The sequence below is a fragment of the Elephas maximus genome, chromosome 9, assembly GCF_024166365.1.
Source record: "Elephas maximus indicus isolate mEleMax1 chromosome 9, mEleMax1 primary haplotype, whole genome shotgun sequence".
Taxonomy (NCBI): domain Eukaryota; kingdom Metazoa; phylum Chordata; class Mammalia; order Proboscidea; family Elephantidae; genus Elephas; species Elephas maximus.
The window spans coordinates 90,920,354-90,945,242 of NC_064827.1; the positions used below are offsets into that span (position 1 = coordinate 90,920,354).

General features: G+C 41.0%; 1 protein-coding gene across 4 annotated transcripts in view; it reads right to left on the reverse strand.

The window, feature by feature from the left end:
* Positions 1–405: 405 nt before the first annotated feature.
* Positions 406–24,889, reverse strand: part of TRPM6 (transient receptor potential cation channel subfamily M member 6) — a 191,754-nt gene continuing 167,270 nt past the window's right edge. For all 4 annotated transcript variants that reach the window (XM_049896190.1, XM_049896192.1, XM_049896191.1 and 1 more), the window contains 8 exons: positions 21,082–21,132; positions 19,313–19,378; positions 16,605–16,891; positions 16,237–16,319; positions 15,016–15,221; positions 10,153–10,204; positions 4,238–4,344; positions 406–1,370 (listed from right to left, as the gene is read on the reverse strand). In XM_049896190.1, the coding sequence (XP_049752147.1) occupies positions 1,237–1,370; positions 4,238–4,344; positions 10,153–10,204; positions 15,016–15,221; positions 16,237–16,319; positions 16,605–16,891; positions 19,313–19,378; positions 21,082–21,132 (986 nt within the window). In that variant the 3' untranslated portion in view covers positions 406–1,236. The remainder of the gene's footprint in view (positions 1,371–4,237; positions 4,345–10,152; positions 10,205–15,015; positions 15,222–16,236; positions 16,320–16,604; positions 16,892–19,312; positions 19,379–21,081; positions 21,133–24,889) is intronic.

The following is a 24,889-nucleotide window of genomic DNA, read 5'->3' on the forward strand; positions in this document are numbered from 1 at the left end:
TCCCCCCCACATGCTGTGCAGTGCAGCTTCTAGAATCCTTCACTTCAGGCCTCAAACTGATTACATGTTCTCAGGCAGTCCTTAAAATACAAACAGCACTCTACATAAGCCAGTGAAATGGCACTGGAACAAAGTAAACACCTTTGAAACATGTTTTCAGTCAGAAACCACATCTTTCCCCATAGGGCCTGACACAGAGTAATTTAACCTGTAATATTATATACACGGCTTTAGAAAAGGGAGTGGTGTTTTACAGACCGACTTAGCCAATTCTCTAACCTATAATACCCTGAGCTTAAAAGAAGGGAAAACATTTCTTAATAATTTCCAGTCTTACATATCCTTGCTCTCTTATTAAAAAAAAAAAAAAAAAAGATACAAGGGCATTTGTTTTAGATGTCCCTCTTCCTTTCTCTCAGAGAAACCTGAAATGCCCAGGCATCGTATGAATCGCTGACAAGACCTCAAACCCATCTAGAATTCACCAGGATGCTAACTTTTTGCTGGGTAGCTTGTACAGGAAGAGTGCGCTACAATCTACAGGCTTTTCAAAAGCCTGTGCTACTGGAAAGGAGAGACAAAGAAGTCAAATAACTTTTTAACGCACACATATACACATAAATACGATATGTAGGTGAGGTGATGAATAGCAGTGAGGGGCAGGGTCTGCACACAGAGTGAGAAAATAAAAATTCCTCTCACTGGTCTTCAATGCCCACATTCTGCTCCAAGTGTTCCGAGTGACCCGCGAAAGCAACGGGGTATGAAGAAACAGTATTTTCAGCTGACTCGTTCACGTGCATTCACATGGAATGCGAGGACTAAGAGCACATGCCAAGAGCCCCTGCAGAGAGGTCAATATTGAGGAGAACTCTCATCGAATCCCAATGAGGTGTCTGGGCAGGGGGAGATGTGTGGCTCAGAAGGCGTGTTCCAGGGAGGCCCACAGTATAAGGTTACCCTGACAGAGGCTCTGCCATGATCAGTGGTCCTGTCACCATGCAGTTCAAGGAAGGGAAGAAGGGAAGGCAATGGTTGTCATCTTCTTAAAAAAAAAAAAAAAAACAGTTGCCGTCAAGCCAACTCCAACTCATGGAGACTCCATGTGCGTCAGAGTAGAGTTGTGCTCCATAAGGTTTTCAGTGGTTCATGTTTCAGAAGTAGAGCATCAGACCTTTCTTCCGACGTGCCTTTGTGTGGATTCAAACCACCAACCTTTCTTCTTACCCCTCCCTTTTACAACCGGGTGAGGTCTTCTGGGGAATCACTGCCCGTTTCCCTTGCTGGACACCCTTCAGCTGGTTCTATTTTGGTCTCAAGTCCAAAGGTGGAATTTATCCTTCCCGGGCTATAGTCATTTCTTTTTAAATCTGCAAGGCAGACAGTTAAGACAGTTACAGGGAATGCTCTAGAACATAATTTCACACGAACAGATTAGACACTAGGCATTACCAAGCGTTTAGACAGGAAGGACTCCATCCCCAGGTCATGGATATGTGGAATGCACACACTCAACCAAGTCCAACTAAAAGCCCCTCCTCTCATGCCCATGTGCAATTCTAACTCCCCGATACTCCTTTACACGTGTTTATTGGTGGTAGGAGTGGGGAGGAAAGATCCTGTTCTTTGAAAACGTGGCTGGAGTTAAGTAAGGGCAAATAGCAAACAAGGCATTTCTGCTGCTGAATGATAAGCAGGACCAGAGGTGTCAGCCAAAATGGTGGCCTCTAGATTTCAGTGGTCAGTTCTCTCCAACAAAGCTGTACTTCAGGCTTGGCACCCGCCTATAAAAGCCTCCTCCACTGCTTCCTAAAATCTCCTTCTTTCATTTGAAGAAGAAAATTATCACAAGAAGTTATTAATAGGGGTAAACTTTGGTAAAAAAAACTAGTAAGCTTTGGTAAGAAAGGTATAAACGAGGGCGGGCTTTAAATTTTTATGTACCTTTTTGTCCTGTGTTGCTCAAATTTTCTAACTTTAAACATGTATTCCTTTGCTTGCTGTTTGACTTTAAATGGGGATTATCTGGGCAGAAAACTAATAAATACTGTACTTAAATAACAAGGTGTATTTATTGAACACTCACTATCTATTTCACATATATTACTTCACATCATTTTCATGAGATAGGTGCTATTATCTCCAATTTACAGATGAGGAATAGAGGCCAAAAGGCACAGAGACAGTGAATAGCAGAACCATATATACCTCAGCCTGGCTAGTTCTGGACACCATACGCTCATACACTAGCCTAAACTGCCTCTCTTTAAAAAAAAAAAAAAGGGAGACATAATCCAACAAAAGAGAAAATCACTCTTAATTCTCTTTTCCAGACTAAACTTTTTAATTCAGATTACCAAATGTCTGAGTAATAAAGATGTTTCTGATTTCCACTAAGATGTGCTAACTAAGGTTTTGGAAGGAACCTTAGACTAAGTCTAGAAATGAAGGAATTATTGAATTACGCACTCAAAACTCACAAAAAAAAAAAAAAACCCCATTGCCGTCAAGTCGATTCTGACTCACGTCAACCCTACAGGACAGAGTAGAACTGTTCCATAGTGTTTCTAAGGCTGTAATCTTTACAGAGGCAGACTGCCACATCTTTCTCCCATGGAACGACTGGTGGGCTCCAACCAGTCGTAAGTAACCAAGTGTTTAACCGCTGCACCACCAGGACTCCAAAATCCCACCAGGGTAAAAAAAAATCCCACCAGGGTAGGTAACATTATTTCAATCTTAATCATAGAGAATTGCTCCCTGAGCTCAAAGACTGGAAGCAGCAAATCAGATATTCAGCCTCCCTTTCTCCTGGGTAGGCCCTGGGTCTTCCAGAATGGGAGGCTACCCTGTCTAGGGCAAAATGAGTCAGACCTGGGAAGAGGCAAAATGAGTCAGTCTGTGAACACTGAGCTAATGGGCTGAACTCTTGCCTGTGAGCACCATGGGTGACTCAGATATTTGTCAGTTCCTGCCTCCTGCAGAGCCTCTTAGCTGGAGGCCCTGATGCCCCTCAGCCCAGCCCAGCCTCTTCCTGGGCTCCCTTTGCCACAGCAGGAGGCCAAGTAGTCAGCTCTGCCCACCAGCCAATGTGCTATGGACTGATCTCTTTGCTCAGGTGTGGTCTGAGGTTTGCTGAGAGTTTGTCCTGGGCAGCTATAAGCTGAGCACTGCGGCCTTCCCCTCTTTGCTACAGGTCAATCTTTCCATCCTGCATACCCACTACCCTTACCATGCACCCCTGGCTGACTCTCTACTTCCCACTGAAACTGAAGGCCTGCTCCAAACGCCAGTCTTTTGCCAAGTGTTGTCCTTCTCCATAAACCAGCCTTTTGCCAGGTCTTGCCCACAAGAGGTCCTCCTACCTTTAACACCAACAAGATTAGAAATTGTCCTTCTTTCCTGTAAATTTACCCTTGCTCCATCCAGGTTACAATGGATGATGACCTTTTACTGATTTCCAATTCAGGGTATGAAAGTTTGCTATAACGCCGGAAGGACTGCTCGGCTTAAAATATGTGAAGTTCTACTCTAAGGACAAGCTTGGTATGACCTAAGAAAAAGAGGGAGCAAGCTGATGGGGACAGAAAGCACCCCTCTGAGACAAAAGAATGCAACGAGGGATCACGCAGCCTCTAAGCCAGGACTGCCAATTTGGGGGTGGGGCACAGACCTTTAGCTGCTTGCTTTTCTTTTAGGATGATTTTCTGTGGTGACAATATATTGAAGCACCAAATCAGAGAAAAATAAATAAATAGTGTAAGGTGTGTTTAAAGTGGCAGGTTTTTGTACTGAAAAACAGCAACTTTGATTGACAGCTGCTATTCCCCTTCATTCTCCACTCTCCCTGGTGTCTAATAGGTAAATAAGAATATAGTAGAAATACTGGGGCCCCATGTTACAGCCATCAGCAGAGAGGGGACAAGACCCAGAGGGGAGGGGCAGAGGCCTGCCTCGGTCCAATTTTACCCCATTTAAGTTGATGGAACTTTTCCCTCGGAGTGACTGTGACAAGTATCGGGACCAATGTTATTTTATCGCATTTTGGCAGAACCTGAAGTAAATCCCTGCCCTTTTAATCCCTTTAGAGACTTGGAAATTTTGCAGTCAGAAAGTTAGGCCTTGACGGTGAATGAGATAAAAATGTGATTAAGATTTTCTACTCCATCCCAGGTTACAATGGATGTTGGTCTCTGAGAGATTTACTTAGGGGAAAATAGAATTGTTTGGGGCATACCCGGGAGTTTGAGCTTCCGGCAGCAGGAGTTGCAGCGATGTTTGGCAATGAAGTTTCTAATTGCTTCTTCCCCTAAGTTGGCTGGTCCAAACACCATTCCTCTTGATCTAGAGGAAATATCAGAATATCAATTAGATCACAGTGAAGAAAAAGGAACTCAACTAGGATTCTCTAAGATACCGAACAGTCTCCCGTAGTAACCCAGTAAACTTGAAGGAGTCATCAAAGAACAGAGCACTTTGGGGTGGCAACAATGTTAGGTCTGCAAATTTAAAATTCAAATGCACTTAAATCTCTGTACCCAACTCCAAGACCTACTGTGAAAGACATTTCAATCTGATAGAAAAGTAAAATTTCTACGTACAAAATACAAAATACAGCGAGACCCTTTTTAATGCATAAGGGGTGAAAGAATGACATTCATTACCAAATGGTCTATTAGAATACCCAAAGATAAGGTATGAAAGTGAAATAAATTTGCTCTTGGGACACATCTTCTAAAAAAACATTCATATGCATCGTTTCAAACCCAGATACTTGTCTAACAATAACCAACATCCTCAAAAACAAACACCTGACAAAGAAGGAAGTGCTCAAGGCTCTCCCAGAAGCTGCCTTCTACCATGCAAACTGCTACAGCTGCACTCTCTCTAGGAAACACAAGACTACTATTAGACAAAGTGCCTGTGGAAGTAAACCACATATGTTAAATGTAGGTGACCAAATTACAAATAGAAGCATATACGTTAGGCACATTTGGAATACTCTATAAGTGGTCAAAGTACTTGGCTGCTAATCGAACGGTCAGTGGTCTGAACCCACTGGCTGCTCCCTAGGAGAAAGACGTGGCAGTCGGCTTCTGTAAAGATTTACAACCTTGGAAAGCCTAGGGAGCAGTTCTACTCTGTCCTATAGGGTCACTATGAGTCAGAATCAACTTGTTGGTAGTGGGTTTGGTTTGGGTTTATAATTATAATAGATCCTTAGCAGACTCTAGGATCAATGTTCATTCATTATCATGTCACGCACAACCATCATTCTTCAGACTTTGACATTCTACACACCATGAAACACAGCACAACAGAAACACTTCCAAAGAAATTTTTTGAAAGCTAATATTTTATTTTAATGACATGCACAGTGGAAACAGCACATTTTAAAATCTGAACTCAATTACCGCTCTTAAATACCAAGTTCTAAGAAAAAAAGAAAAGCAAACTATCACAAAAGGAAACAATAAACTTCGTTTCTGAGGAATGTGGTTTTTCAAAAGAGACGGGGTGTAAAAATGGACTTTCTTCCATTCGAGAATTGAAACATTTATCTCAATTTCCACTTCCTTTTGGCAGAATAACAGTAGCTGCTCTGAAGATGTGCCAAGCTCAGAATGAGGGGTGATGTCAGTCTGATCTCAGATTGCCTCTCTGCTCTGAGGTGATGCGAGTAGGTGGAGGAAATCTCTTGGGAAGACAAAGTGAACAGACACCCAGGATTAACTTTCCTGGTCACTCAATCGCTCTTACAAAGTACAGCTCTGGTGGTGTTTACCCGGCTTCATAAACTGGCTCTTGTTAACTCTTCCTCTTTTTTAGTCCATCTGGTAAGGAGCCAGTGCAATAAGGTAAAACTCAATGTGGCAAAGAACAGGATCTTTCTGTATCAGCACCAGAACTCTACGAGGCCGACAAAGTGCCAGGTGAAGGTAGTAGTCATCGGAATTGAAGACAACCTTTTTCTATTCTCTCCAGCATGACCCCACTGGAATAGGTCACCCTTTTGCATTCCATACCTGCCATTTCTGTCCTCAAAGTATAGCATGAAAACTCTCAACTTAGACACGTAGCATTGATTCTCAAAAGATAAAAGCTGTATGCGAAATCATTTCCCTCTATAAGCTTTGTGAAAATTCAGCCAAGAGAATCAAAATGACTATAAAACATGTACATCAGGGGTCCAACCACTTCCTGTGCAGAGAAGAGTGGAAGGAGGGTTGCAGGAATATTTATCTGCATTTATATCTTACAGCCTGCTTAGACTCTTGCAGCCTCAGATAACTAAATTTTTTAAAAAAAAAAAGACATGACTAGCTGATTTCCAGGTTTTTCATAACACTGGAAAAGCAGGTGGTAGTTTGGTTCCACATACAAGGAAATGCTAATTAGTGCCATCAATACATAGATTAACAGGAACCCTGGTGGCACAGGGGTTAAACCTTTGGTTGCTAACCAAAGGGTCTGTGGTTTGAATTCACCAGCCATTCCATGGGAGAAAGACATGGCAGTCTGCTTCTGTAAAGATTACAGTCTTAGAAACCCTATGGAGCAGTTCTGCTCCATCCTGTAGGGTCACTATGAGTCAGAATCAACTCGATGGCAATGAGTTTGTTTTTTTTGTTTGTTTGTTTGTTTTATACACAGATTTACTAAGGAACATCTCATCATCATTTCACACTTGTCAAATACCCAAAACTATCAAGGCAATGAGTTAAAATATACAATCCCAAACTATCAAAAAACCAAAGCAGCTTCCACTCAGGCTCAGTGAACTGAACTGGGGAAGTAAGTCAAGTGGCCTGACAGGAGCTGGCAGAGAAGGCCTAATAACTGTCTTCACAGGCAAAGGGCTGTGCAAAATTGAGACAATATTAGAATTTATACCACAAAAGCATCTTCTCTTCTAATGAAGAACTAGTCCCTTGTCATTGACCTTCTTCCCCAGGCAAGTTACAGTCTTCAATGAGCCTCAGCTTCCTCATTGGTGAACTGGGATTGAAAATGCATACCTCCTATCTTGGTGTCAAGGTTAAAATAAATAGTATATGCGTCTGGGGTCTTAAATGCTAACAAGCGGCCATCTAAGATGCATCAATTGGTCTCAACCCACCTGGAGCAAAGGAGAATGAAGAACACCAAGGTCACACAATAACTAAGAGCCCAAGAGACAGAAAGGGCCACATGAACTAGAGACTTACATCATCCTGAGACCAGAAAAACTAGATGGTGCCCGGCCACAATCGATGACTGCCCTGGCAGGGAGCACATCAGAGAACCCCTGAGGGAGCAGGAGATCAGTGGGATGCAGACCCCAAATTCTCATAAAAAGACCATACTTAATGGTCTGACTGAGACTAGAGGAATCCCGGCAGTCATGGTCCCCAAACCTTCTGTTGGCCCAGGTCAGGAACCATTCCCAAAGACAACTCAGCAGACATGAAAGGGACTGGACAGTGGGTAGGAGAGAGATCCTGATGAAGAGTGAGCTAATGATATCAGGTGGACACTTGAGACTGTGTTGGCATCTCCTGTCTGGAGGGGGGATGGGAAGATAGAGAGAGTTGGAAGCTGGCAAAATTGTCAGGAAAGGAGAGACTGGAAGGGCTGACTCATTAGGGGGAGAGCAAGTGGCAGAACGGAGTAGGGTGTATATAAACTTATATGTGACAGTCTGACTTGATTTGTAAACGTTCACTTGAAGCTCAATAAAAGTTAATAAAAAAAAAAGCTAAAATAAAAAATAAATAACTAGTATATGGGACAGCACTCACTTAAGTCAGGGCTTCTCAAACTTTAATTTATGCCTCATGGCCTGGGGATCTTGTGAAATATGCAGATTCTGGTTCAGGAGGTCTAGGGAGGGTCCAGAGATTCTGCATTCTAACAAGCTCCCAGGTGACACTGATGCTGCTAGTCTGTGGACCACACTTCAGGTACAAGGGCCTACCACTCAGAAGACATTAAAAAATGAGAACCTCCTTAAACTAGCTAGATGTAATTTCCTACCAGCTTGAGGTAATAGTATTTCTTGTTCTCGTCACCATGAAGAGCAACTTCACCCAATATGGATGACCAACCAGGCAGACCACAATGATACCATCCTATCAGTTTCCAGAACTCCTACACTCCTGACGTAAAAAATAAAGTCTGCCCTAAGACAGAGGTTCCCAAACCTGTTTGCCCATAAGGATCACATGAGGAACTTAAAAAAAGAAAAAAATATATATATACAGATATCAGGGCCCTATTCTCAGAGATTCTGATTTGATTGCAGTCCTGGGCATCTTTTTTTTTTTAAGTTCCTCAGGTGACGTTAATAGAAACTGAGACCAACTGCCAGATAGAATGCAATTAAATACTCAACTGTCAAGTGGGATAATAAAATCTTAGAATTCTAAAAGATAGAAATATTCAGGTCATGGTAAATGATATCTGCCAAGGTTAAAATGTAATAAATGATAGCCAGGGTACACATAAACTTGGTTCATTATATATGTAAAAAAATTTCACCGCAAAGTTATAAAGGAAGGGCTTATAGTACCAGGTTCCTTCTACAAGCCCTTGGGCACACAGGGCTGTCGAAAAAATAATACTTTTAGCTAAAAACATGTTAGTAGAGCTAAAGTGAAAAGTAATAAAACCTTTATGTGTACCCCCAGGGTTACAACATGGGCTCCATGGTCAAATACGAAAGGAACTGGATGCATCATGAGCACTGTGATGGACTTTTATCTTCTCTAGCTCACCTATCCAATTAAACAGCTAAACACTTTTAGAAAGACCTCTTTGCATAGAAGCCTACAGATGGGACTATTTTCTCTAATCCTCTAATAGTTCAATGAAAGAACAGAGCATTAAGGCAGTGATATTTTAATATGAGTCCCTGTGTTGGGAAAAGTAAAAGCTTAGGGATTGCCTACTTATGTAGTTTTACATTGTTTTTCTATAGTCCATGTGCTAAGTGTAGACGTTTAAGGAAAATGAAGAAGTAACAGTTTTCAAAGTGTGGTCTCCAGATCTACAGAGTCAGCATCACCTGGGAACTTGTTAGAAATACAGATTATTGGGCCTTACCCCAAATCAACTGACTCAGAAACTCTTGGGGTAGAGCCCAGAAATCTGTTTTAACCAGCTCTCCTGGTGATCCTAGTGCACGCTCACGTTAGAGAACTACCTCTGTTTGCCACGGGTGGTGCAAATGGTCAACACGCTCAACTGCTAACAAAGATAGTAGTTCAAGTCCACGGGGAAGTGCCTCAAAACAAAAGTCTGCAGGTTTACTTCCAAAAAAAATCAGTCATTGAAAACTCTCAGAAGCATAGCTCTCCTCCAGAATAGACTGAACAGCAGCTGGTTTGTGTTGTCATTGTTCTGCCTGCCATGTTGACCAGTCCTTCATCAGCACCATCACTTCTCTCTACTTCACCTTTACCAGAAGGCTACAACCTCAGGTCCTTTACTGCCAAGTATTCCCCAAAACCTGGTGATGGGATAAAATGCCCATGAGAATTCAAAGGGCATTCAGATCATTCATCCCTCTATAAAATGTAAACTTCAGCCACGAATTAAGTCAGACCATCTGATGCTTCAATCTTCAACCATCTCATTTTGGACTTCATACATTTCCTGCTACTGAATAGCACACTTACTGCCCTGAGCTTTCATTTTATAGGCACGTGATGGAAGATACTGCCCATAAGATGCAATGCCCCATTGTGAAGCCCACAAAGGAAATTGCGCTTTCCTATGACACTGTTTTCATGTCACGAAACCAGTGGATGCTGAACTTACCCAGGTGTCTCTTTTCTTCAGGCCACTAAAAAACTCAAAAGACAATTTTGCAACACAATTCTGACGACAGCATTAGACTTTGTAATGTATATGTACTAACCTAACTTCAGATTTAATTTAATTTTATTGACATATTTTTTGCCCCCATTTCCTAATCTATGTCTTTTTAAAAAAATCTTATTGTATTGGTGTATATATATACATACAAATATTCACATGCACACACACACACACACACGTAAGCTGCCTCAAAGCCGTTCTAGAATCTAGGCAAAATATATATATAAGTTATAAAAACACGTACAATGTGATAAACGCAATTTTCTAAATGAAAACATGAAATTAAATTACCGTTTGTCTTCGGGCTTTATAACAGATGGATCTGTCAAATTTTCTCCAACACCTCAAAAGAAAGAAACAAAATTCATTTAGCAAAGGGGATTTCATTCTTTCAGAAATTCAAGAAAACAATAATCAAATTTTAATTTCGTTTTTAAACTTACATTCACTCTGTAATAAACTATGTATCATATGGATTACATGCACTATAAACACCTTCCAAGACTGTTGGAAAATTTCAGCGAGTCACTAATTCTTGCAGGCCACCTCTAGTCTGCTAATGACTAACTACCAGGCCACAAATAAATGTTTTCATTGTATGTTCACAGCTACTAATAGTGGTGGCTGTCATTCATTAACCACTTGGAATATACTAGACATTTTAGTTTTAATTTCTCTAACCCTCAGCCACCATAAAAGGAAAATATTAGCATCCTCATATTCTCTTTTTACTGATGAGTACATTGATATTCAAAGAGATTACATCGTCTGTCAGGGGTTGCAGAGTCCATAAGTGGCCTTAGCAGGATTAAACTAAGGCTGGCTCGACCAAAGCTTGTGTTCCTTCCACTCCTCAGGGGTCTCCTTAGGTGAGTCCATCAGGGCTCAGCAAGGTGTAAGGTGCTGTGGGATTTTGCAGGTACAACCTCTGTTCCATCAAAGGGGGACATCAAATAGATAGTGACCTTTCCCCTAAGATTTGACTTCCTCAGGAAAATAAACTGTTAGAGTAGGGGTATTATGTATGTATGCATGTGTGTGTGTGTGTGTATATGTATGTGTGTGTGTATGTATGTATATGTACGTGTGTGTGTATGTATGTATTTGTTTATCTGTTCATTTTTGGCATCATGTACCCCTTCGTCAGTTTGGTGACTCTAAGGGACTATCATCTAAAAATAATGCTTTAAAACACACAATTTAAATACATAGGATTACAAAGGAAACCAAGGACATTGAAATATAGTTATCAAAATATTTTTTAAGTTGTTGTTTTGCAATACCTGTGCTTCTTTATTCATACATTGAATAGCAAGCCTTAGAAGAGGTCTAATAAGTACTATAATTCGGCAGTTCAAACGCACAAGCTGCTCAGCAGGAAAAAGATGTGACAGTCTGCTTTCATAAAGATTACAGCCTTGGAAACCCTATGGGCCAGTTCTACTCTGTCCTATAGGGTCACTATGGGTTGGAATTCAGAAATTTAGGTCCTGATCCCAACAGCTTCGGATACATCGTGAAATTCTACATCGTTTGTAGCGGCAGAATCGATGACGATGATGTGGATGCTAATACTGACTGCTTCTGGAAATTGCTTTTTGCATCAAAAAATATTACCTCCAAAAGCTCTTTGAAAAATACAATGAACTTAAAAAAAGAAAAAAAAAGAATGCCACAGACGACTGTAATTTGAAATGCAACTGTTCTTAATTCTTACTGCTGGGAATTAAACTTTGGGTTTCAAGTGTAATGATGATGAGTCAGGCCCTCCTGTGTAGGATTTCTAAATGAAAAGAGACTGAAAACCACAGTATAATGACAAGCGATGGGAAGTTGGCCGAGTCTGTCCTGAGAGTTGCCCTTCCTGCCTGGTGTGGCAGCACCTGTGTTAATAATTGGCATTCCCTTGGAAGAAAGTAAAAAGGAGAAGAAACAGAAGGAATAAACGGTCCAAGTGTTTCTTATACCATCTTTCCCTCAAAGCATAAGGGAGCCAAGGCAAGCTGACCAGGACCTCAATGTTTAGAGGCAGAAGCTGGGATCCACCAGCAGGAGCTCCAGGGTCACACAGCAAAGGGTAAAATCCCCACAACTGAAGATTAAGCTCCATTTTGAAGGGCCACACAGAGATTTATAATAACAACAAGAATAACTAATATTTACTGAGGGGCTACTATATGTCAAGAACTTGTCTCATTTCAGTCCCTTACCAACTCTATAGGAGTCCCTGGCTGGTGCAAATGGTTAAGCATATGACTGCTAAGCGAAAGGTTGGTGGTTCGAGTCTACTCAGAGGCACCTTGGAAGAAAGGCCTGGGGATCTACTTCCAAAATATCAGCCACTGTAAACCCTGTGGAACACAGTTCTACTCTAACACATATGGGGTCACCAGGAGTTGGAGTCGGCTCGACGGCAACTGGTTGGTTTTTTTTTAATAAAAATTCTATGAGGTAGGTGCATAAGAGTTTCCCTGTGTACAGATGAGAGAAGTGGAACCGAAGGTGGATGCCCACAGCCATAGCATTAATTCTTGGAGGGTCAGGACTCAGACCCAGGCACTGAGACTCCAGAGTACCCGCCCTCAACTGCTACTTCTTAGCCTCTCAATCTCCACTCCTCGCCTCCCAGACAGTGTGCATCAACTCTCCAAGGACTAGAAATACAAATAATTAAGTATAATACAAAACTGAACTGAAAACCCCTATGAGATTTTAAAAACACATCATTATATTTTCCCTATTTTTTCCTCTCCAACTTGGTTTGGATTGAATCTGATACTGCACATAAGCCTTTTAGCCAAGTGCCTGGCACAAATAAGCACTCAGTAAACCTTAGCTATTATTCTTATTAGCATTTTATAAACGTTCATAATTACTACTATAGGATTCATGCTTTTCCATTAACTCAGGCCTAACCAATTGGCCTAAACTCTCTAATAAGTGTCTCAGTTTCTTCACGTTCATTCTATGACGTCCAGTCTTCTGTTCTTTGAAGGTCAATGTTTTGACAAAGTTTATTTGGAGTGACCTATTTCTGTAATGGACATAATTGCCCAGTAAAAGAATAGAGTTAATTCCCTTTTTCCCCCAAGACCATCAACACAGTGTTTGTTCTGTTTAATGTCATTTTGGATTACTAAGAGACATAAAAATCCCCAAACATAAACATCATTAAACAAAAACCTATTCAAGTGGAATACAAAACACACTGAAGAGTCATCATTAATTCCTTAAAGTTTTTCTTTGGTTGTTTTTTGTTTAGTTTGGTTTTCTGTTTATTCCTGTTTTTGCTTTTTAAACAACTCCACCCAAAACTCAAAGCACAGACACTCAAGTACAGATGCAAGTAATCAGCCTCTCCCCAACTCGAGCTCCCAAAACAGATGCCTTGGGCATCAGGGCTCTGGGTTTCTATGGGTCAAGTACTTGCTGGTTTAAAAGCTGAAGCATGTCGGTTGTTTTAACCTTGTTTATATCGCTTCCTAAAATATTGTGTTTGAGGGTTAGAATTATAATTCAGCCTTGTGAACAGCAGCAATCTGAAAGCACAGAAATTCTTACACATGGTTTTAAAGTGTATAGGCATCTTTGAACACATGGCACAAATTTCAATCAAAATGTCTTTGCATTCTTACTGGACAGAGCTAACAAGGCCAGAGGACTGCCTATTTATCTCAGCTTTCCTCAGCCTCCATCCTTGCTTTCAGCATAAAATCCCAGGACAGCAGAGCTGGGAAAGTCAGAGAGGACAAGAAAAAGGCCCAAACTGTTGAAGTGAACCACACCATGGATATGTCTTATAGGTATGAAACTTAAATCAAAGTCAGTATGGTGAAGAGGAAAGAACACAGACTGTCAAACCAGCTTAAAGTCTGCATTTCGGTTCCCCCATAAGTAGCTGTGCAACCTTGGGCAAATTATTTAAACTTTCTGGGCCAAAATTCCCCATAATATCTACCTCGAGGTGCTGCTTCTGGGATTAAATTAGATAACTTATATGAAATCTCCTGGGCTAAATCCCTTATTTAAAACCAAAGCCCCCCATCAATGAGCCCAAGGACTAAACTTTGACCTTAATACATATTTCGTTCTGTCCCCGCAAGGAAAGCCTTCCAGAGATACTCTGTTTCGTGCTGCAGGATTATAAATCACATGTGAGGTGGTGATAGTGGGGAGATGCGCCGATCAAAGGCTTCCATTAAATAAGAGTGTGCTCTCCCGCCTCTCTCAGATTGAGTGTGTACTTTCATAAACTGTCCTATCAAGGTAGACAGCAAAGAGAGCAAGCTAAATTATAAATGGCAAAAGCAATGAGCTCAGAATCCTGAAAATTGCCCGGAACTTAAACGTTCCCGTGTGTATAAGTGCACACCTAAATTTTCTTTGTGCACATAAGACCAAGGAAAAACCATAGAACTGGAAAATTTGTTACAAAAATCATTCCCTATTTGGGTTAATGTTTCATTGTTCTTGTTGTTGTTGTTGGGTGCCATTGAGTCAATTCGGACTCACAGTGACCCCATGTGACAAAGCAGAACTGCCTTACAGAGTTTTCTAGGCTGTAATCTTTATAGAAGATTGCCAGGTCTTTATCCTGCAGAGCCACTGGGTGGGTTTGAACCACCAAATTTTCAGTTAAAGCACCTGAGTGCTTAACCATTTTACCACCAGGTCAATGTGTCGGATGTGTATAAATTTTAAGCAGCTAGTATTTTTCCCTTCATCTACGTGGGGAACAACATAGCAGGTGCCCATGATCACAGCTGTGCAATGTCTCTGTAATAAACGGCCCCAACTCCCTTCAAAGCTAGATAAAGCAACTCCATACCTTGCCCGTCTTAGTTCTTACAAGATCTCGGACATCTGTCTGGGGACTCCCACTTAGAACAGCTTCACAAATAATAAATGCATTCAGAAAGCTGATACCAGCTTTCCATTTTCAAATGAAAAACAAAGCACACCAAAGGAAAACCAAGCACACATACTTTTGAAGGCTGTTTCCACTAAAAGACTTTAACTACGGCACTGAGCAAAGAAAGCCAGCATGTTTTATGAGGCCAAATGTATGTGACAACGCCATCAATAAAGCCCCTCCTCAATGTTTCCTAGACGTTGCCTCGTGCTGGCTGTTCCAAGTCCTATGTTATCAATCACCTTGCAAATCTAAAACCAGCAGCTCTCCCCGGGTGTACTCATAGGTCCAGTGAGAGAAAGCCAACATCAGCTCCTCCAAGGTGTTGTTGGGGGCAATTTCATCACCGTTGTTGTTGTTGTACTTGAGGAACTCCCCTGTCATATACTTCTCAATGGTCAACCACTGGTTAGCTGAATGGCAGTAGATTAAGAAAACTTCCAGGAACCTGTGATAGAAAAAGAAACCATTGATCCTCACAAAGCAACATTACTAAACAGTCAACAACAGGTAAGATTACCTAACTCTGGTCTGGTGCGGCCTCAATGCACATGTCCTTGCCCTTCCTATGGAAGAGCTGGAATGCAAAGATTGGGAGTTTTTTCCCATGCCTACCCCCTTCCCTTCTCTTTGAGTTATCGAACCCAACATTTCTTGCCATGCTTTATTAAGTTCCTTGTAAATGAAACAATAAAACCGTACTATAAGTCCTCAGCACCAGGTTATGATATGTCTTAATAAATGAATATAAATGTATTGTGACACTCTAGTGAGTAACAAGATATCCTTCTTACACAGCGTCTAATTTCTATAAGATATGAGGAAGAAACTACGCTTAAAATATAAACGTTTTTCTTCTATTATGTTCCTGGACATTAGTAACTACACCTAGGATCTACTTGCTCAGCATAACTGAGATGTTAATCATGGCCTCTCCTAAGACTTCTCTTTTTCACTCATATGCCAAAAAAAAACCGACTGCTGTTGAGTCGATTCTGACTCATAGCAACCCTATAGGACAGAGCAGAACTGCTCCATAGGGGTTCCAAGACTGTAAATTTTTGTGGAAACAGACTGCCACATCTTTCTCCCATGTTCATTCACATAAGTTCAATAAATTAAGACAAGGTACCCCGGGAATCTAAGTCTCTATTTACCAGTCTCCAGAGCTATGGAAGGAAGAACCCAAAAATAGGGTCATGGGGAACATCCAGGTGAGTTTGGGCATTTCTCATGACTAACCCCTGGTAGCACAATGGTTAAGAGCTTGGTTGTTAGCCAAAAGGTCAGCAGTTCGAATCTACCAGCTGTGCCTTGGAAACCCTATGGGGCAGTTTTACTTTGTCCTATAGGATCACTGTGAGTCAGAATCAAGATTGGTTTTAGGCTTTTAATGAGGCTGAGAAGAGACTGATGGGAATAACTACTTAAAATGAAGGGGCTGGCAATCAGGATTTCCTCACCTTGGCATGTAGGGAATAGTTTGTGGTTTCACTTGGTTGAAGGTATAGATCAGTTTCTGAGCAGCTCTTTGTTGTTGAATTTCCTGCAGGAGCATTGATAAAAATACTGGTTTATTATCACATGCCTCTTAATTAATGACCATAAATTACTAGAGGCTTCTCAAATGTGATTTTTACCCTTATTCAGCTCCCACCATGCCCCACCCCAAAAGCAAAACCCTGTAAAACAAACATAACAAAACATCAGCACCTCCAAAAAATAACAGGCTACCCTTTAGGTTGGGGATAATGGCCTTAGATGGGATATAGCCAGCTCCCCTTTCCCTGACCTATCTATCTCTGCTCTAACCTCTGAGTTTCAGGCTTACCCTGAGGCAAAGATGGAGCACAGTACTCTCCCGGAAGATTTTATGCCATGTCTGTACAACCTCAGGAAGAAAGGACTTCACGATGAAAACCTGCCCTGGCTTGAGAACATCATCCTCAGACCAGGTGCTGATGACTTTCATGGCTTTGCGGAGGCCGCCATCCAATGCCTCTCGGGACAACACCTGGATCATGGCTGCTCTCCCACGCTGGGACCAAGAAGACATGCTTTTATCGAGGTTCAAAGGGGAACTCTCCTCCAGCCTGTAGACAGTCACTTCTTCTCCTGCTGCAAAAAGAAGTGAAGATGAGTTGTTAAATAAGATGACTATGTCCAGGACATTATGGCCACCCTAAATATCAAGTCAGAGTCAGTTCAGGTTCTCAAGTGATCAGAGAGAACGGGAATTGAATCTCGTCAGGGACTACAGCAGAATGAGGACATAGACAAAGCATTAACGGATATACAAGAATAAGTTGTTCCTATTGTAGATCTTTTTTTTTTTTTATTGTAGATCATAACTGTCAAAAACCAAACCAAACCCATTTCCATTGAGTTGATTCTGACTCATAGCGACTGTATAGGATAGAGTAGAACTATCCCATAGGCTTTCCAATGAGCGGCTGGTGGATTCAAACTGACAGCCTTTTGGTTAGCAGCCAAAGCTCTTAACCACTGTGCCACCAGGGCTCCAGACTATAACTGTAGAGAATCATATTTCTTATCATCTCCCGAAGGAACCTATTCAGACATTTTTTTTCTCAGTTATGCCCCCGTAAAATTTTAATACTGCAGATATCCTGTATATCTCTTTATGAACTGTATGTATATGTATTTATATGTAAAAAGAAAAAGATTTTTTTTGCCCCCTTGGGAGTGAATTACCACCATTCAGAATGCATGATTTAACCCAGTTTGAGTGAGACATTACCAAGGTCACACCCCCATCCTCTCCTTCCTGCCTTTGTGCCTTTGGACAAAGTACTTAAAGCCTTAATTTCCTCATCAGTAAAATGAGGATGAGAATAACGCTCACCTCACTGGGTTGTTGTAAAGATTAAATATGTTAACGTTGCTAAAGTGAACTAGAACCTCAGATACAAACTCAATTGTACCTAAAAGATTTTCGGTACAAAATGCTATCTAAATGCTCTACTGCTTTCACTTTAGGCTGTTGAACAGGAAGCAATTCTTATTCAGCCTAGACTCCACGCAATAGAATGTTCAGTGCTTCATATCAGAAGTACCATATTCTGTACACAGCTTCCGTGGAGCTTGTGTTTAATTTTCTCCTTACGCCTCTGAATCAAATGGCTTTTTGTGAACACTATACTGGTTTGGAAACCCCGGTGGCGTAGTGGGTAAGTGCTATGGCTGCTAACCAAAAGGTTGGTGGTTCAAATCCACCTGGCGCTCCTTGGAAACTCTATGGGGCAGTTCTACTCTATCCTAAAGGGCTGCTACGAGTCAGAATTGACTCAACGGCAGTGGTTTTTTTTGTTTTTTTTTTTTTGGTTTTTACACTTATTTACTAAAAAAAAGAATCCATTCACTTCTTTTTGCATTTAATTGTGTATCAAAAAAATATGTCCAGGTAATGCTTAGTAGGGAGCAACAGTGGTTCAGTGGTAGAATTCTTGCCTTCCATGTGGGAGACTCGAGTTCTATTCCCAACAAATGTACCTCAATCACAGCCGCCATCCCTCTGTCAGTGGAGGCTTGTGTTTTGCTGTGATGCTGAACTGGTTTCAGTGGAGTTTCCAGACTAAGACAGACTAAGAAGAAAGGTCTGGCAATCTACTTCTGCAAATCAGCCAGTGAAAACCCTATGGATCACAACAGTCCAATTCCATTGTGCATGGAGCCACCATGAGTCAGGGGTCGACTCGACAACAGCTAACAACATGCTTAGTAACACACTTTCAATCATTTATTCTTGGTGCCCAGATAAATGCCACTAACCATCTCTTTTGAGTTCTAAATACCTAGTGGATTTGGAGCTAGGCTACTGATTGGCAAAACCCGCTATGGAGAAAAGTGGAAGGAGATGGCATTTGTTTGCATTAAAGACGAGAAGCCAACCTGATCTGTCCCCATGTAAACAGTGTGAGGGGGTTGAAGATCTAGAACGGTGAAGACCCTTGTTATATTGTTAATCAGCTCATGCTTTATGCTGCAGGGCAGAGAAACTCCAGTAGCCTGGGCTAATGCGAGCTTGTTTTTCTTTATGGTTTTGGCCTTTAAAAAGAACATTTCCTTTTTAAGTAAGAGCAATTACTGGACATGAAACAAAACAAACAAATAGGAAAACAATATACAAAGCATTTCTCTTCGGATGCCTATTGGCTTTTGCCATGTTGACATTGATCACTTCCTTCTGTGTTTATTATGCATGGTTGGTTTGCTCCTTTCTTTCCTACTTACTTCCAGTCTTCAATCAGTGAATGCCAGGTGCAACATCCTTGCTTTCTTCCCACCGGCTGCTCAGTAGAGGTCCCATGCCCATGGTATTAGATTTTAACTGTAGATGCTGGACATGGCAGTTAACAAGAGTTTTCCATTTTAGGCAATTAATCTCCCTAAACCATAGCCACCAGCAAAGCAAAATTTTCAACTAAAATGCTACAAAATAGGTTTTCCTTTGAGGTACTTAGATGTTGTTATGCCTCTGTCCTGGCAGAGCCTCAAGGAGATAGAAATGGCACTCACCAAAGAGTTGGATTGGTGTAAATGGTATGGTCTGAGAAAGCCTCATTAAATTGTTCCTTTCAATGGCTGCAAACAAAAACAGATTTACTTAAGGGTGATGGAAAAATGTGGAAACGGATAGCGGTGATGGTTGCACAACACAACGAACGTAATTAATGTCACTGAATTATACATGTAAAAAATGTTAAAATGGCAAAATTTTTTGCTATGACAAATATATATATACACACCCACCGCAGGGAAGAAAAAAAAAAAAAAGATTTACTATTTTAAGTATGCAGGAGTGAGTTAAATTTACAAAAGCCTCGCCAACATCAAAGTATTCACATCAGGCTAAAATGTTTCATTTCAAAGAAAGACCTCTTGGTTTTGTCTGTACCAATAATATTATCTAAGATACAGTTTAAAAAGTAATAATACTTGATGGAGTATTTTGATACCTTTGGTGTCTTTTGATGCCTTATATAGGAACAGATTATATGAGACTATATAACATGGTCTGAAGCAGAACTACCACCTCCACTCTCCTGAAAACCAAACCTATATTAATCCGTGAACACATGGAACTTTCTTTTAAATGGCATTTTAGTTTGTGGTCTTCATTCTGTTTCCATTTTCCAGGGCAAATTGAACACACACACTGGGCTATGGGGACATCTACTGTTGATTTTGCACAGTTCACCTTCGTTTCCCAGAGAGAGCTGAAGACTAATTTTAATTAGGAGCAAGTGATCTGCGTTTTCCTGTTAAGAGCCCTATCATAGCAGATCAGAGTCAATATGAGTTACAGTACTCCTCACCAGAGACTTTCTTAAGTTGACAGCCAGAGTCAAAATAATAGATTACTGCTGAGCTGAAAGACCCAGTTAGAAGGGCTTGGAATGAGGAGTCGGGGATCCACAGAAACACTACTCACGACCAAGGAGAATGCACTATAAAGCAGTCGATTGCTGAACTCTAACCAAATAACCTTAATATACTAATAATGGTAATTATAGCACCAATAAGCTCTTACCCATGTACTGAGCTTTAGACTGCATAAAAGACTTGCCTATTTATTATCTCATCAATCATTGACAGCAGAGACTCCCTAGAGACCACCCAATGGCATGAGTCCAGTTGGTTGTTATGTTGCTTTGCATTTCAAAGTGTTTTCCTTTTAATTCTCAACTAGTCCTTTGGCGGATTGTTCCTCTGGAAAGGCAAGTACAATTATTCCCACTTTGAAAGAAAGACAACTGAAGCACTGTAAAGTGATATTGCTTAAAAGAGTCAAGACCCTTGACATCTTTGCTTAATAACATTTTTGTAAAACGTCTTTGTTGATCTTACTCTACAGGGTTGGCATTCGTTCAGTGGCCATGTTCCCAGAGGGCCCGATGCGGGTATAAAACCCTCAAAGAACTAGTTTCAGGCCAGCGTCCTCCCCAACCTAAAGCACTGAGAGCTCTGGCTTTGGGCTGGCTTTGCATTTGTAAGGAATCTTTAGATCTTAAGGTCCTCTTTTTCCTTCCCAGTTTGGAACTTGTAACACTTATTATTTTTTTTTTTAATCCAAGTTCTCTTAAATCGTAGCAATTTATTTTTCCCAATCAGTGGCAAGGTAAAAAAAAAAAAAAAAAATTGAATCTTCTTCTCATCAGGGTGAACCACAACTCTTCAGGTGGGGAGCCAAGCAATATTACAGAATTCATCCATGTTTCTGTTTGCAAATGTGGAACCACAGATGTTTAGCCCAGTTGACGCATCTATGTACACACGCATCCTACCTGAATAATGATGGTGAGGCTCTTGAGGGCTTTTTAAGGAGGCTGAGATTTCTGAAATTATGGAGAAGATTGGCATTTTAATTATTCAGCTGGAGATAAATACATGCTTATGAATATATTGCTTTCAAAGTTATTATTGAACAAGTTAATCAGAATGGCTTCTCAGTATTTGAAAAAGATTGCCTAATATTCTTTAACCACATTATTGCTTATGGTATCCTGACAGCTTCCAATCATCAATGTAATATCTCCAAATATATTTATATAGGGAATTGAAGAGAGACAGGTAATATTAGCTTCAAAGATGTATTTCCTTTGAACCAATTACACCTCTGGGTTGCAGAAGGCACTCAGCTGCCCATCACACTTCATGACATCCCAAAAGCACAATTCTCTGAGCTCCCTATGAAGATACAGTACCCATATAAAGACATTATTAATACCAAGTTATTCACAGACTACTTCACTGACCTAAAATGATAACAACAGATTAAGAGATATATACCAGAAACAAAGGAGGGAGTGGGTGATATAACACAAAGGGATATATGTGGTTATAGGGGACTGTGTAACCAACTTGGAGCAATACCTCCTCCAAGTTTAACTGGTTCTCTTCTATCTGTTCAAGTCCGAAATCACAAGCCTTCAGAGAAACCCTCTGTAACAGTTTTGCCATTTCATAAAAGCAAAATTAAAGTGGAGAGCTTCAGTCTCTTGGTGGCAACTGCTTTGTACCTAGTAGAGTAAGCAACATAATGAGCCTAGTTTCACAGATCTCTCAGGCTTCTTGTTGTTGGCTAAGGAAAGGAACAAGAACCACCTCCTTTGGGGGGTATATGGTAAAAAGTAAGATCAGCAGGAAAGACTCTTCCTTTCTGAATTCATTCAATAGTAATTTAAAAAAAAAAAAAAGTATTCAGCTTCCAATACTGGCCATGCTAGGCATGAGAGATATGCTTAAAACATGGCTCCCACCCTCGTCAAAAAGTGATATACTGGGAGAGAAAGCCATGTAAACTATAATTGCAATATGGTTTGCTATGTAGTATAATATAGAACATATTGATTTTACCTAGAAGGTAGGGCCTTCATAGACAAATAGCGTGAAATAGTTAAAAGATAAGGGCACTTGAGACTGATAAAGCTGCGTTTTAATCTTGGCTTCACTGCTTAAGGAGCTATGAGACTCTGTTCACATTCATTCAACCCCTATTTATTGAGCACCTGCTATGTGCCAGGCACTGGCCTATGCTCGAGAAAAGAGCAGTAATCAAAACAGATAAAGTCTGCCTACATCCTGGTAAAGGGAAATAGAAACTGAACAAATAAACATGTAATATATAGTGTATATACTACACAGTAGAGTATATATATCAGGTTAAGAGGGTCAGGAAGTATGGAGGACAGAGCGGTTACTATTTTATATCGGGTGGTTAGGCAAGGCCTCTCTGATAAGGTGAAATTTGAGCATAGGCCTGATCAATGAAGAGTAACAGCAAAGCAAATACCCTGAGGCAGGGCTATGCTTGCCATGTTTAAGAAAGACCATATGTGGCAAGGTTGACGTGAGTGGAGGGGAAATGAGGCTGGAGAGTTGTTGGGGAGCAGATTAATAGAGGCTTGTAGACGGTTCTTGGATTTCCTTTTACAGAGTGAAATGGACAGCTATTTGAGCAGAAGAGTGACTTGATTTGAATTTCAGTTTAAAAGGACTATTTGGGCCGCTCTTGGGAAACAGACTATTAGAGAGTAATAGTCTGGAGGTGATACTACAATACAGGGGAGAGACAATGGTGACTTAAAACATAGTGGTAATGATGAAGATAGCAAAGTAATCAGATTCTTGATATATTTTAAAGGGTTTACTGATGGGTTGGATGTGGAGGTGTGAGAAAATGGAAGCCAAATATGATTTCAAGACTTTGGCCTCACAACCAGAAGGATAGAGTTGCCATTTCCTGGGATGGTAAGAAGAGAGATGGGACATTTTGCTTGAAATGCTGTTGGCATCCACGTGGAGGTGTTTGTTAGTAAGTGGCTGATCATATTCTGCGTGGCAGAAATATTGACAATATGAAAGGGATCAAGCTGGAAATTTGGACTGGAGCCAGACAGTCAAAAGCATTGAGAAAGACTCATTTGCAGGTAATGGGGAGCCATTGAAGGTTTCTATGTAGATGATGATTTATCATTCAGAAAGATCATTCCAATAGGAACATGGGGAAGTTCAAAGGGAAAGAAACCACACAGAATGTAAACACAAAATCAGGAACAAAAGAAAGCATACATTTTTTCTCTAGGAAAATAAATGTTGGAGGTATTAAGGCAGCAACAGTGGCATGGAGCAAAACAGGCAGCTTTCAAAGATGCTTGAGGGTAGTCACCATCTAAGATTTATCAATTGGTCTCAACCCACCTGGAGCAAAGGTGAATGAAGAAGACCAAAAACACAAGGTAAATATAAGCCCAAGAGATGGAAAGGGCCACATAAACCAGAGACTACATCAGCCTAAGACCGGAAGAACTAGATGGTGTCCAGCTACCACCAATGACTGCCTTGACAGGGAACACAACAGAGAATCCCTGATGCAGCGGGAGAACAGTGGCATGCAGACCTCCAATTCTCATTAAAAAAAACCAGACTTAATGGTCTGAGACTGGAGAGGAACCATTCCCGAAGCCAACTCTTCAGACAGGGATTGAACTGGACTATGAGACAGAAAAGGATACTGATGAGGAGTGAGCTTCTTGGCTCATGTAGACACATGAGACTCTGTGGGCAGCTCCTGTCTGGAGGGGAGATGAGAAGGCAGAGGGGGACAGGAACTGACTGAATGGACACGGGGAATGCAGGGTGGAGAAGAGGAGAGTGCTGTCACATTAGGTGGAGAGCAGCTAGGGTCACATAGCAAGGTGTGTATAAGTTTTTGTAGGAGAGGCTGACTTGATTTGTAAACTTTCACTTAAAGCAGAATAACAACAACAACAAAAAGCATCCAAGTCCTCAAGGAAAAAAAAAAAAAAGATGCTTGGGGGTAGAATGGAGTTAGAAGGCGAGGCTGACATAAAAAAAGCAGTCAGATGGGAAGAGGATTGTAAATGACAGATTCCCAGCTTGAGTAAAGGAAGAGGAGGCCATCAGAGAGACTGAGAGCAAGTCAACAAAGAAAGAAAAGGCCAACCGTGGAAGAAGACCCTCACAGAAACATAGAAAGGAAAGAATGTCATGAAGGACAAAATGATCAAGATCAAATGTCACAAGTTAGATGAGACTGAAAAGAAGTCATATGATTTGACAGTTGGAGTGTCCTCACAGTTGTGGGGCAGAAACTAGGGGCAGTGGACTGAAGACAACCATCAATACTCTTTTAATTAATTTGGAGGTGAGGGATAGAGGTAGAAATGTGAACAAAAGGTAAAATCAAGATTTTTTTTTTTCCTTTTGGATAGAAATCTGTTTGTAGGCTGAGAAGAAATCACCTGCAAAGAGATTACTGAAAACCTGAAAAAGTGAGATGGAACTAGAAGAAAAAAATCCACTCTGCATCAGATGGGTCAAGGCTATGTAAAGGGGCCTAAAGACTGTGGTGAAGTTTGAGAGTAGCTACTGAGAGGGGCTTTGCCGGGGAGCTATCTCACATGGCTTAGGTCCCTACTAAGCCATTTTGGGCATTGAGTTATACTGAAACTATGCAGGAGAAGGTATCTGCATACAATCTCATGAATGGCTCTGAGTCAGCAATATGGAAAAACAAGTGACCGAGTTGTGGAACAGAGGAAATGAACTCAGTGGTTATGCCCTCGCTCA